At 41.5% G+C, this 15,355-nt stretch overlaps 1 protein-coding gene across 3 annotated transcripts in view; it reads left to right on the forward strand.

Moving 5' to 3' along the window:
- The window catches only part of kcnip4 (Kv channel interacting protein 4), a 57,551-nt gene that overhangs the window by 21,480 nt on the left and 20,716 nt on the right, over window positions 1-15,355 (forward strand). The window contains exon 1 of one of the 3 annotated variants that reach the window (XM_034136461.1): window positions 7,916-8,034. The exons of the other annotated variants lie outside the window; for them this stretch is intronic. Within the exon in view, the coding sequence (XP_033992352.1) occupies window positions 7,923-8,034 (112 nt within the window). The 5' untranslated portion in view covers window positions 7,916-7,922. Of the gene's footprint in view, window positions 1-7,915; window positions 8,035-15,355 lie in introns of those variants that run through there. 3 annotated transcript variants of the gene reach the window in all.

Here is a 15,355-nt window from a genome sequence, read left to right on the forward strand (position 1 = left end):
TCATTCATATATAGCAAACCATGATTTGATTTCTCATCAAACAGTAGTAGTTTATTACAGGTAAAAATAACTTACTCTTTGTTATGACCGGCTCGTAGGCCACAACGGAAAGGCAAGGAGACATACACGAGTTTACAAAACCACGGCACATTTATTGTGGTAAATGCAGAGATAGGTGGTCGGGGAGAGAATCGCCGAGTTCGTCCTTCTGCAGCCGCTTTGAAGAGAGACTACGGGCCGCTGGGATTAATAGCACCGGCTACGGAGGTGTCCGTGATCGCGCTGATTACCCTCTTCAGCTCCACCCCACCGTAAGCCCTGCAACACACCTGCACAAAGGCCCTGGGGCCGTCACACTCTTCTATAACAACAGTTGTAGGTTCAGTTCTTAGTTAGCGTATAAAATATCAGCTGTACCGACGCCATTATTACACTGATGTTCCCCGAAAAAAGCGGGCGGAGCCTCTCTGGTGGTTGACTAATCAGAACAGAGTGGCCGAGCTGACCAATCGGAGCACACTAGGCTCACAGGGAGGGGGGGGCAAGAGCTCCAACGAGTCGTTTAGTGGAGAGAGTGAATACTGCTGAATACACATGCTTGACAGAGATGCTGTATGCGAAACCAATGTGAGTTTGGAAAATTGCACAGTATAAATCTATTTTAGTATACCTCAACAATGTAATTATGATCAGTGGAAATGGCCATGACATGGGCCCTTTAAGGCAATAACGTGAGTCACCTCTGCCACAGGTCTTAATATTGTATTTCAATATTTAAATGTGACATTTTAAAGTGATAATAAGTCCCTCATGGTGTGTAATTAACTTTTCTCTGTGCATGTTTTTCTTTCGGGTCCTTTAATTTGTATTTTGCTGCTGCTCAGTGATCTGCTTCATAGTCACAATTACTCCAATAAATGATTTCCTCTCATTAAAACTTTTACTGTGAGCAATGTCTCCAAACAATTATCTAGAAACAGAGCAGTATTTAATACTGGAATACTAAACACTGAGATTATTAGCACCGAGAACAGAGCTCGCCTCAGGAATGCTTTTTGCTGTGATAATTCATCTAAATGAGTTTATTCTCGCTTGAAGGTAAGAGTTAAATAATTGTTATTATTTTCCAATTAAGAATAAAGACACAATAAAGTGAAACAATATGTTTTCCCGATATTATTTAGATTGGATATAAAATGTTATCATCTTTAAAGTTCATGGTGTGCTAAAATTCCTAAAGCTTTCAGTGTGTTGCTTCGTGAATATGCTGCACCTTACTGCAAATAACTCTCTGGGGAGGTTTTCATCCTTAATAGAGCTGGGAACTATGTTTTTTTCCCCCATATTTCTGTTGGTTGTCGCACATGAATGTGCCTGAACAAGAAGGTGACAGAAACACATCTAACACCACTCTACTGGCTGTGGTAATGCAGGGCAGATGAGCAAACAAAGACAGCGAATAGAAGACTGCTAGCAAATAAACATCTGCTGTGGTCAAACTCTCTTTGCTCAGTCAGTGACTGAGTGAAAGGACCTGGAAGTGGCCGCCACGATGAGAGCTGGTCAAAAGCTCTCAATTCTAAGGAAACATGCTTCAGTGCTTCCTTTGATATCTCTTTTAGCAAAGGGTACACTGGAGCATCCTTTACCAAAAGATATTTTGGTCCCACAATTCCTTGCGGCAGTAATATTTACAGTGACACAGAATTCAGCCGTCAATAGCATCCACCATTGCTGTTTAAGTGTGATTCTGTTTAAATTGAAACCGTTTTGTATTTGTTGTATGTGTTATGAATAAACTTCAACTGTTATGCAAGTGCACTTACATCACATTTGAAGTTGAAGTGCACTACAAGTCCATATAAATTATATTTCCTTGACATGCTTATGAAAGTGGTTATAAAAAGTCATAAAGTGCCGTCTTTTTGCAACATCCAACTGCAGCCGTTGATATTAACAATACAGGTTTACAATCTTCTGTTCTGCTGAAGAGAGAGGACATGTTTTCATCACGGGTTGACCCTGAAGCATACACACGCACTGATCGTAAACAGAAACTCCGAAAGGGTATCTCTAAACTAATTAGAACAGATTTAGAGGACAGCATGTGGTCTGTGAAACAGCAGCACAAAGCCTCAATACATCAGTGTTAAAGCCAACGTGTTAGAAAGCACCTGTTGGTTGCACGTCCAATGTTCACTTTTTGGTTTGAACCCTCATATCAGGCTCTCGGCAGCACTATAAATGCTACAGCGAATCATTCAACATGATCTGTGTTTTCAATAAACCTCACATTTGAAAGGCCGTTCCATTGATATATGTCCAGTGCCTTGACTTTATTTTCATTGATGAACACACTAGTCATCACTCTAGCATTCTCCTTCAACATGTGCATATTCCTGATTTATTTAAGATATAAAGAAGAGTAAAGATCCCCTTCAGCGTCCATGTGTCCTGCTGATGGTCTCTGCTAGTTGTTTCCCATCCTCCTGACGGTGGCTCCAGTCATCCTCCACTCCGTCTGCTATTTTCAGTCTCCCTTGTCTTCTCTCTTTTTACTACTGCTGCTAATGCATATCGTTCTTCCACCTTTGCACTTGAAGTTTAGTTTGACTGCTGCTGAACGATGGCACACCTTAAATCAGATGCATGTGCAGCTCTGTGTCTCCACATGTGTTCGCAGTGAGCTGTCAGATAGTGTCAGAGGAAAGAGGGTCAATGTTATCAGCTGCTGCACACTGTGGTACTGTCCATGTGCAGACAGAGACATTGACTTGTCCCTTTTCAGACTAGAACTAATCATCTGGATGCATTAGGATGGTGATACTAATCTCGTGGTCTTGCTGTTAAAAGAAGACTGGCATGTCTTCTGCATGGCATTATGTAGTGGAGAAATGGGATGTCACCATCATTTACACAAGAAAAATACTTTTTGATTATACAAAGCATCTATATCATTGATCATCATACTGTTGTCCTTCAATAATTCATATACATTGCTATAAAATAGATTTGCATTACTTTTATTCATATTGGAGTATCCCAATTGAGTCATTTATTCATTTTTATATATATTTTTTAAGAATTAATTTGTAAGTGAACATCCTGAATTTGCAGATGGATTTTTAAATGTTGGTTGTTCACAGTGCACGTTTTTAACTTGCAAATGTATGAAGTCGGCAGGATAAACTGATACAGGTGGGAAAAGATCTGTTTTTACCAACTCTGAATAATGAGACATCTCCACACCATGTGATGAAAACATGTTTTATATTCTTAACATTCAAACAATGAATGACAGTTAAGGCTGAACTCAAACTTGTTGCATCTCTTTATTTCCATCATTCGGGTTATGTTGAAGGTTAAAGGGTCAAAATCGGCAAATTCCCGTCATTGCATGCATGCGCACACACCTGCAGAGTGAGTCCTCACTCTCAGCGCCACCCCGAGGCACCTTCGTGGTTGATTGCACTCGCGGCTTTGCTGAGGGTTGCCCTGGTTCACAGCTTATAATTGCCTTCCTCTTCACAGGCGACGCTTCAGTAAATATGCCAGCCTCATGTTAACGTGCATGGAGAACACAACCCAAACACTAATGCTGCTGCTGCTGTGCATGCCTGAGCACACTGCTGCAGGTGTCCCATAATTACATCACATGCTTGGACCCTGAGCTGGTCTCTAAACAGCCGGATGATCTCATCATCATCGCCACCACGTTTTGATTGATGATGGTCACATCAAGGCCTTCCTCAGGGTAGTGTGGTATTTGTTACTAAAACTCTCTGTGTGCCTCAGAGAAAGATACGAATTGTTAAAGACTTTACGGAAAGCACGCTCTTGGGGTGGTTTGTTAACAGGCTTTTGTCGAAAAACTAATACAAATCCAGAGGTTGTTGCTTTCTTTAATTAAATTCAACATGCACCTGTGGTGTAATTTAGCTTTATCACAGTTTATTGTTCCGAATAAGCAGTTTAAAAGAAAATGCTCACTATTACTTACAGTCGTGTAGCATTATAAGTGGTTTGCATGTAACAGATGGATCATCGGCTTGTCTTTCCTTCCTCTTTTTATTGTATTTCTCACAAATCAGTTGGTGAGACTGATGGATTGCGGTGGTCAGGTTGTCCTCTGTCTGCCCAGACAGGAAGTGATAAGATCCTCCCCCCCCTGTGAATACTGGGGATGGAAAGTGACGTGACAGGTGGCAGCGATGAGTGAGAAAAATGTGTAATCTTTCCAAAGATCAATGTCTCTCAGTCGGCAGAGGCAGGAGAACAAAAAGGCTGCTGGTTACAGAGATAAGGTCTACAGCGTGACATTTCCCACTGTCAGAGGTGAGGGAGGAGGTACGTGTCGGTGAGAAACCCTCTGTTGAAACCATGTGAGAGCCAAGCTGTCAACCAGTGATCTATCAAAAGTTATTTTTTCAATCATGATCTAATAATCTGAAATGATGCAGCAATGTAGGGCATGCTGACCAATGTGAAGACATTTTATAAATAAAAAACTAAACAAACAGTAGGCTGATAAATTCAACACTTGCACATTGCTCATTACTATATCAGCACCGTAGCTTTACTTGTCAGATTTTATCTTCCAACCCGATATTATTCAAGAAATGTGGTAATAAGGTTTCCAAAGATGACAGAAGAATAACTTTTTCACCACTAAGTTGATGATCCAGACCCAAATTTGGACAGTTTACTGCAGATGGGAGTAAAACATTGGTCGTAATGAAACAAACAAATGTTTTAATGTGCTGTTATAGTTATATTTTCTAAGCAAATTCACAGCCATAGCTAAGGAGAAGTTTCTTTGATATTACTCTATAAAGCATATATTCTTCTTAGCAAAGTGGTGATTTAAGGCTCCCTCAAGACTTGTTTGACATAATTGCCATGTCATTTTTCATCTTTCAAAACAAAACAGCATTTTACAGTCCATACATGCCTCATCTTTAGGTGCTCTTTATGAAATGCTGCAGCAGTGTTATGCTGTGATTGTCCAGAGTGTGTGTGACATTAATGGATCAGGATGTGTGTTATATAATTTACCTGTCAACAGCTGATAGAATCCCCACTTCTCTAATAGTTAAACGGATGCCCCCCTTCTACTTTTCCTCATCTGCCAACCCCTCATTGCTTCAATAATGTATGGAGCAGATAGTATCTGTTTGCAGGAGGAAGGTTATGATTGGTCAATCACGGCTGCATGTTTTATTAACCATTAGGCGAACAGGGATAGTTTCCCTCTGGCAGCGTGATGTGACTGTGGCCCCTTGATGTGGTGCCAGGGGCCCCAACGTTGGCAGCTGCTGGGGCCCAGGAGTCAATGAAGCTCCGACATGTAGGTCAGCGTATACACTCAACACCACACATGACAGTGGGGTGTGCTTTGAACCAAGCCAGCAATTGTTCCTCATGGGAGGTTTGCAAAGTTGTGATTGACTTTATGGACGCTGTGCTACAATAACATTTCAAAATTAGTTTTATTCTCTTCAGGATTGTTGCACTTTTTGAGATTTCAAGAGCTCCTTACCAAGGGAATTGAGCTTGAATCACAATGTTGGCAAAGGGCAAACATGATTCAGATCAGCTCCAAAATTCTCCCATGCTTCACCCTACTACCTAGTTTCATTAACATTTGGTCAGAAATGTTTCCATAATCCTGCAGACAGACGAATCAAAAAAGAAAACGCACCCTCTTTAGTGGAGGTAATAGTTGATGATTTATTAGCTGCTATCACAAGGAGATTAGCCTGCAGGTATTCCTCGATAAAAGATAATACAAGCTAATGTGGACTGGTAAAAGTAAAACGTCTTTTAAAGTGGCCACTTTAAGAAAAGCCTTGGCCCTGCAGTCACTGTTTACTGAAACAAGCTAATTTCCCCAACAGGAAGTGTACGTCACTGTATTGTTGTCTGGAAAAAAGGACATTTATTTCTCTAATTCAAGAACAACACACACTGAGACGGTCCTTAGGTCTTACTGTCGGTTTGAATTTGTCACTTTATGGATGGGACTCGCATACCAATGACCTTTTATGTATAGATTTTTTTTTTAAAGCCTTTTCTCATTCTCTGTTGTTGGGAATATAGCATCAGAAGATGGGCTGAATGTAAATGTTTTTCTATTACTGGAATGGCCTGCTTTTTATTGGACATTTATCATAGAGCAATTGAGTAAGTGGAGAGTGAGTCATTCTGTTGAGCCCTGAAATAATAAACCTTGGAGATCATTGTAACACGGTGGCATCGGGTTTTGGAATTTACATTGCTGATAAACTGCTAACTTCATTGTGGATGTAATAAAAGCAGAAAACACGGCAGAGGATGTTTCGGTGGCTGAAAATAATCAATTTTAAACCTGAAAACATGAGTACACAACAAAAAAAAAAAGGTTTGTCTTGAAGAATTGGAAAAGCTTACTCTAGAATTGATGATGGTCCAAAAGAATATATGATTACAAAATGTAAGACAAACATTTTTTTTCAACCCCCAGTTACAAGACAAAGCTTCATATTGACTCCTGTGTGCTGCTGGAGAGGTGTGATGATTGCTTCTTCAAGTTTCCACCAGTTAAACAAACAACAAGCAATATCACATGTGATCAGAGCACAGTGGTGTTTAGTGTGTGGGCGGATACGGACCCTCCGTTTATTTTCCTGCTTTTTTCTTTTGCTCTCCTGTCACAAGCCGGAGAAATCATCTGCTGCTGGACGCTAATGACTTCACGGAGGCAGTAGAGGGTGGTGTCTCACTTATTTGCTGCGAACATGAATCTCCCTCTCTCTTACACACAAACACATTCTTAGACACACTTTGTTTCCCTTTACATATGATGAAGTGGCGTGGATAAAAACAGTTTCTGCCCTTCTATACTCTTCCATCAGTGTGTGTAAAGAGGCTGAGACAGATTGACTGGAGCTGCACGATGTGAGGAAAACATGCCGTAACACTGTTGAACATGGTTATAACAAATATGATTTAAAACCCAGCAAATAGCTTGTTGAATTAAAAAAGATTTAAAGTTTGCAACATTCTCTTAACACAAAACACTCCGATAAATATGGAATGACACTCTTTCCTCGAATTAAATTAGAAAACATGCTGTCAACACAGATGATAAACAAAATAACTCATAACTGACATACTATTCAAATGAATTGTCCTATGCTGTCATTGCCCTTTGGTTGCATTTTTCTTTTTGTTTGATTTGTGCCCCCCCCCCCCCCGAAAGTATAATTAAATCATTAATAGTAGAGGTGTAGGTACAAGTACAGTATCAAAAAGTGTTTTCAACATGTTGCGTTATCCTCAAATGAAACACTAATGTGAAGGAGAGTTGCTTTCCTAGAGGTTGTGCGTATTCCCCGTAGCAGCCCACCTCCCCTCCCTCCTCCCTCCTCTCTCTCTCCCTCCCTCTCTTCTTCCCTCCCTCTACTTCGCAGTGAGGCAGTGGTTGCGCTGAGAAAGAGCCACAAACTGTCAGAGAGCAGAGTTTGCTCCTCATGTCTCCTCATGTCTCCTCATTTACGAGGAGCGGACAGGAAGAAGGATTGAGATCAGCTTGTGTGGACTTTATTCCTTTTTTTCTTTTAGCTTTTCTAAAGTGACCCCTGGAGATCAGAGAGATGATGTCAGACTCCTCACAGACCTGAGGCCAGTACTTATTTGCTCTTAACGTCACCTTTCAGCCTCACAGACTGGATTCAGGGAGCGGGGGGGGGGGGGGCTAGCAGGCGGGTGCCAGGAGGTGCTGTGTAGCGCTGGAGTGGGTGCAGGGGAACTGGAGCGCGGGGCCGGGTGGCAGCGCTGGTCCTGGTCCTGGGGGGGGTCCTGGGGGGGGTCCAGAGGGCGAGGAGGCCGGCTCGGGCTCGGGCTCCGGGTCGGGGTATGGTGGGGGAGCAGAGGGTGGAGCGATGCTGAGTGCCATCTGGGAGACAGAAGGGCTTCAGACGGTGGGCATCGTGATGCTGGTGTTCGCCTCCATCAAGCTGCTGCACCTGCTGGGGCTCATCAGCTTCTCCGAGGGTAAGACGTGAGGAGGACGAGGAGGAATAGAGAAGCTGGAAGAAGAAACTGCTTGTTGAGAAATGTTTTAAAGCTAAATGGAAATTGATGCCTCTTGGGTTTTTCATTTCCAGAGGTGGGAAGAAGTGGAGTACAAATACTTCAATACTATACTTAACCCTTGTGTTGTGTTCGAAAGCTGTTACCGTTCATGGTTTTCGTGGGTCAATTTTGACCCATGATTTATCTCAATCCAAAACACTCAAAAATAAAGACTATCATCCAATATTGTTTTAACTACATCATAACTAACTTATAATGCATTCATAACCGTACAACCCTGTTGTAATTTAATTGTATGGCCCCAAAACACATTACACCACATATTGCACACGTGCATATGTGTGTTCAGGTTCAAGTGTTAGTGTACATCAGGGGTGCCCAATACGTCGATCGCAAAAGTAGTGTGGGTAGATTGCATGGCATTGAAAAAACAAACAAGAAAAAAAAAAAAAAATCCATCCTTAAATTTGCCACTTGATTGACGTACAGGTAAGCCAGTCTGAGTTGTATTGTGCCATACGGGTTCATGCAGTTATGAGGGGGCCTCACCTCCTTATCTGAAGCGCAAATGCGGCGCACTATTATGCGCTTATGCAGCGCAATTATGGCGCATTTCCACTGCAGGGCCTCGCACGGCTTAGTACGGTATAGTTAGGCCTTGGTAGGCCAGGCTCACTTTATGCTGCGTTTCCATTACAGTTTAGGAACTGGGGTAGTAACTATAGTAACGCAGTGTAGGCGGAGCCGTGAGGTCATCTTCAATGCGAAACACAAAACCAACATCAGCCGTTAGCTGTTAGCACTCAGAGCTCACAGCGCCTCATATCTGTTCAGAAACTGGACAAAACTTTTCTAAAGTCAAAGATGAATCTTGATTGGGCCAAATTTGACCCCGAGTCACCGAAAACAATTCTGCTGGGTCTTCCCAGACCCGAACACCAAATTATACACTTTTTTTTTTAGAGACCTTCAGACTTGGCTAAAATGGTCAAAATCAGTTTTGTAGTGTTTATATAGCTGTTGTGGAGGATATCATGAAGCCTTGTTCCGATAAAAAGAACTAGAGCGTACAGTAGTTATTATATCATTTTAACTTGAAACGGGTCACGGGAGACCCGAACACAACATAAGGTTTAAGTACATTTTTCTGGTATCAGTACTTTACTCCACTACTTATTTTTCTGACGACTTTTTACTTTTACTTCTTACATTTTTAACACAAATACCTGTACTTTCTACTTCTTACATTTTCAAACAGGTTACTTTAGTTTTAATCTGTGTTTAGTGGCCTGATCATTATTATTTAGAGTCATTGCGTGCCTATTGATTTGAACACGATCCGTGTATCCATCATTTCCTGGTCTTCTCTAAAGAAGAGGGACCAATGAGAACGTTGTCATGTTGCCGTTGTTCAGCATCGAAACATTCATTAGCTAACAATGACATTATTGTTCTATTAATATAAAGGGAGGTCAGGTACTCTTTAAAACAGTTGTTTTATTAAAAAACACTTATTAAAAAAGCTAAAGCTGATTACTATCTGAGCTTAACCACTGATTGTTTTAATGACCATTCCAAATTCTGGAAAACAATTAAATCACTTCAGAACAAGAAGGTTTCTAGTTTCCCACAAAAACTGAAGGTCAATGATTCTTTTATTTCAGATTCAGATGGTATGTCTAATGCCTTTAATGCTCACTTCAAAAAGGCTGGTCACATTTTTGATGAGCAAAGTCATGACTCTCTAAATGGTCGTACTCACAGCCATAGTCAAGAGTTGAACTCCCCTGTTTTTGATTTAGCTTATTTCTCGGTCTCTGAAGTCTTACAGGGTTTGCACTCGATTGATCCTAAAAAGTCTGCCGGGCCTGACGGCCTTGACCCGTTCTTTTTAAAAATTGCAGCTCAGATGATAGCACAACCAGTAACTGATATTTTTAATCTCTCCCTGTCCACTCACACACTGCCAGCTGTGTGGAAGCAAGCTCTGGTATCGCCCCTCTTGAAAGCTGGTGATCCCACGGAGTTGAATAACTATCGTCCTATCTCAAATCTTTCTGTGTTATCAAAGATTCTTGAGTCCCTTGTTTCTACTCAGCTAAAACTTTTTTAAATTCACACAACATCCTTAACCCTATGCAATCTGGATTCAGATCAAAGCACAGTACTGTGACTGCCAGTCTGAAAGTCTTAGACGATATTAAGGCTGCTTTGGATAAGAAATCAGTTTGTGTTGCATTGTTTATTGACCTAGCCAAAGCATTTGACACTGTAGATCACCACATTATGTCTAATGTTATGTTGGTGTCTCGTTTCGGTCACAATGCCATTTGCTGGTTTCAGAGTTATCTAACCGACCGCACTCAATGCGTCAGGTTGGGTAGTACTGTCTCTGACCCTGTCACCTTGGAGAAGGGAGTTCCACAGGGCTCTATCTTGGGGCCCTTGCTCTTTTCATTATATGTAAACACTATTTGTAATCAGATGCAATTTTCTACCTATCATATGTATGCTGATGACACTATTGTATACTCGTGTGCTCCTTCTCTGGATATGGCCGTTTCCAATTTAAAATCAGATTTTATCACGCTGCAGCATGCGCTTCTTGATTCTAAACTGCTATTGAACAGTAAGAAAACCAAAGCAATGCTTTTTGCTCCCAAGTCAGCGTCCTCCTCTTGCCTCTCCATTGACACCCTTGATGGCGTTTCTGTTGAATTTGTTGATACCTACAAATATCTGGGCTTTTGGTTGGACAGTAATCTGAACTTTAAACACCATATTGAAGTTTTAACAAAGAAATTGAAATTCACTCTTGGCTTCCTTTTCAGATTTAAATGTTGTTTTTCAATTTCATCCCGTAAAAGGTTGGTCTCTGGCTTATTCCTGTCCCAGCTGGACTACGGTGATACCATTTATAGATTTGCCTGTCCCACTGTTTTGGCCAAACTTGACCCACTTTACCATGCTGCACTGCGTTATATATCAAATGCACCCTATAGGACTCATCATTGCACATTGTATAGCCTAACTGGATGGTCCTCACTTACTATGCGTAGGATGCAGCACTGGTTTTTATTAATGTATAAAGCCATTTTAGGTAAGCTTCCACTCTACATATGTGTCAGATTTGCTCCAGTTTGTGACTCTTACAAACTCAGATCCAGTGCCTGGATACGGTTCCAGGTTCCTACTGTACGGACTGAGGCTGGAAAAAGGAGTCTTTCTTATTATGGTCCTTGGTCTTGGAATGACCTTCAATCACGCCTTAAACTGAGGGCACTTGTCTCTATTTCATGTTTTAAATTGAAGTTGTCTGAAGTCCTCACCACCAGCTGCTCTTGCAGTAACAAGTAGTGTACTTTTTTTATTGTCCTAATGTGCACAATGTAGTGACTGCTTTTTCGTCTTTTGTTTTCTTTATGTTCTCTGTATTTTATATGTTTGTGTTATGTGTTATGTGTAACGTTGCTGCCTTCTTGGCCAGGTCAGCATTGAAAATGAGATTTTATCTCAATGTTTTTTATCTGGTTAAATAAGGGTTAAATAAAAAAAAAAAAAAAAAAAGAGTTGGTAGTTATGGGTACTTTTTACTTAAAGGGGACCTATCATGCAAAATGCACTTTTGTACGTCTTTTATACATGAATATGTGTCCCCGGCAGTGGCGTCGCCTGGCCTGGGCATCCGGGGCTTTAGCCCCGAATGTTTTTTCTGTAGCCCCGGACAATTCTCCCTCAATAATATAATACATTAACCGTGCTTTACGTGAACCTCATCATGACACGAGAGGACGGCAGCACTGTAATTTCCCGTGTTCAGTGAATGCAACAGAGGCATGACACCAGACCAATCAGAGAGTTGCATGGAAATAAACGTGTGCATGTGTCATTCAAGCTCGGCTCTGTGTGTGTGGCAATAGCGCATTTTAATGTGATAGAGAGAGGGGGAGGGAGGGACCGCGGTGTCAGCATGGACCGTGTTGTTAGCATCTGGTTAGCTAGCTGCACTAACGGACATAAGGAGCTGTTTGTTCCACAAGAAGCTGGAGGAGAGTCCTCTCCTCTCAGACTGAGAGACTCAGGTGAGCTAAAGGACTCTCTGAGTGTTTAGATAGTTAACTTTAGTCTAAGTTATCTCAGTGGGTCTCAAACGGTTTGGTCACAAATTATTCAAAAGATTATTTCCGCGGCACACCTTCATATGATCATTATAGTTATAAAAAAACATAAGAGAATAAAGGAAAAACAGGTATGAAATACTATATGGCAGTAAAACAAGAATAGAGTTTAAAAGGAGAGTGATTAGTAAAATATCCATAAAGAAAAAGTACATCTGTTTACAGTTCTGCTTCATATGGGTGTTGAGAGAGGTATCCATAGATCTCTTCATTTTGCTCTCAAAGTGCACCAGATTGATGCATTTAACTTCAATATTAAAAAAAAAATCTTCCCGGGGGAGCATCCCCCCGGACCCCCCTAGAGGAGGTGAGGTCCGCCCCCCACTCATAAAAAATACCACTTTACCCCTGCCTATATGCCGTGAGCTGATTATCGAGCCTTCATTGTAACAGTCGCGGGTGTATTGTGTGTGTGCGTGTGGGGAGTGTTGCAGTAAAAAATGCCACTGTAGTGTCGCCGCCACTGTGGGCTAAGCCCCGAATGTTTTCAGGTCCAGGCGACGCCCCTGGTCCCCGGTGTTCCAGGGAACTCACCAAGTGTCAGAAAACACAACCCTCTCTATTTTCCTCCATACCCAAATCTCTAAAAAAGGGGCTGCAACGGATCTGATAAAAACTGATCCAGATTTGAACACTGTCCTGACGTCAGGACAGTGGCGCTACGGCTATTAGGCCAACTCCACCAATCAGGAGGACACAGCCACGGCCATTGCCGTTCGAAAGCGCTGGAGACGCTGTAGTACATATGCCAGGCCTGTAGGTGGTGCTGTTCTCACTGAATCTGCCCTTGCTAAAACAGGGATAAAAAATGTCAAATTGAGCAAAATGAGGCATGGCTAAAATGCATGATCTGTTTGGTATTTTGAAAAAAAAAAAAAAGTATAAATATGCCTTATATAGGTATGGTCCTACACTATATTATTCAAATATAGCATGATAGGTCCACTTTAAGTACATTTCGAAGCCTACTTTTACTTGAGTAAAGAAGTTTAGTCAGTACTTCTACTTTTACCAGAGTGTTTTTAAACACAAGTATCTGTACTTCTACTTGAGTAAATTATGTGTGTACTTTTGCCATCTCTGATTTTCTTCTAAACACACTCTACTCTCTTAGACACTAAACTTGGCAAGGGTAAGGAAGAGAGCACTGACATGAGGAGGAAGAAGAGGCAGGAATAAAATAAGCTTGTTTTCCCTTAACACTTCAGAGTCTTGGGTCGTAGATTTCCTTTGAAACACACTTAAAGGCAGCCATATGAAAACATGTCAAGTTAATGGAGGTCATGATACCAAAGCAGGACTCTGTGACATAGAACAGAAACAAATTGTCTGTCTTACTGAAGTTATGGAGACAGAGATGTGACAGAGATGTGTGTGAGAGTGCAAGGAGGAAGATCTTTAGCAGGAAAGATGTCAAATATATTTTTGTTTTGGTGTGTGTGGGTTGATCCCTGTTTGTGTGTACAAAATAGTGTTAACGGTAGTGTTAATCACCTCGAAAAACAATCAAATTACAACTTAATCATGTCAGTGTGAATTACAAGTGAACTTCTCACACTGTTCGGGAACGGTGTGAGTATGTCAGCCTCACTAAAGAGTTTAGTTTGGACCGAGTGCAGTCCTCTCATTAAGTAAAGTGGAGCAGCATCGTCAGCAGTCTGAGCTCCACACCAGCACATCCATCACACTGCTGTTCTGTAAACACGCAGTCTTTTTCTAATTAGGATAAACAAAAGTCTGCAAAGCTGTGTGCATATTCAGGGAGATAAGAGAAGTGTGCAGCTGGGAAAAGCTGACCCCATGTTTGGATGGAGCAGAGGTGTTATATTTAATGCACATGGGAGCAGTGTTTTCATTCGGGGACAGTTTAAATGCTTCACTGAACGGTTCAGGCGAGTTGAAGCCCAGCCCCCCCGCTCCGTGTTACCAGATGCACCGACATCAGATTGATTATCTTCTCTCAGACGATGGAGACGTCAAAGCGGCGCTGTCTGCTCATGGTGTGATCAGTATTCAGCACAGGTGTCTCGCTGGGTAATTACTCGTAGAATATCTGCTCCCTGACGAGCGGTCAATACAGATATTGATTTGAAGTCATGTTCAGGAGGGGGGGGGGGTTGGGGCTGAGAATGAAAAAGGTGTATTGTTGAAAATGAGGATCTTTCAAACACATTAACAGCTGTGAGTCAATCTGTGGAGGGGAACTAAACCTCATTAACAGGTACAGTTCATAGATGCTCAAACTCATTTTCATTATCAATTGTGTGACAAGTATATTTGCTTACTTTATATTTCCCACAGCCCACGTACCATGCTTATTCGAACTAACTAACTGTTAACTATATTTATTTTACTATTATATTTGACAAAGAGAATAATCAAATCCTCTCATTTAAGAACCTGAAAGCAGCCACTTAATGGTGATGGGGGGGGAAAAGGTTGAATAGATTTATAAATAAGTCCTATAGTGCCAAAGCAATGTTTTGAATTGTTGGCTTTTCTCAACACTTTAAAATCCAATTCGTTCATTAATCTACTAATAATGTCAGCACTTACCTCCAGAAATAATGCAGTGTTGAGATCAGAATCCCCCTAGGCCTCTTCTCTTTATCATAAAAACCCAGCAGTCACACAAAATACTTGATTGTTTACAGTTCTGTTACACAAACCCACTTTTGCAGCTGTCACCTTCTGCAATAACGGAAAATATTTGTTTTTGGAATACCTAAAGGGAGTTGTTCCTCGCTGTGCTGAATGTTCTTACAGTCAGACGTGGTTGCAACTGGGAACTGCCCACAGCCATCACATCCTCTGCCCCCCCCCCCCACCTGAGAAGTGGCACACAGGCATTTCGGGGATAAAAGTCCACCTTTAAGCTTCTATGTGGCGGATACAGAGACTGGGCTGCAGATCTGAAGTGGCATCTTTCCATTGCAGGAGAGATTGTGAGCTGATAGAGTTCTCTGTCTGTATTTTACTGTTCCTCTATGTAGCTTCATCTGGCAGAGATACACTGAACGCTTAGTTAATTAGATTGTAAGGACTTCAGACCGGAAAATAAGAAAGAGAAATATAACAAGATCATTGCATCAGCCAATGCA

This window comes from Trematomus bernacchii, unplaced genomic scaffold (genome assembly GCF_902827165.1).
Source record: "Trematomus bernacchii unplaced genomic scaffold, fTreBer1.1, whole genome shotgun sequence".
Taxonomy (NCBI): domain Eukaryota; kingdom Metazoa; phylum Chordata; class Actinopteri; order Perciformes; family Nototheniidae; genus Trematomus; species Trematomus bernacchii.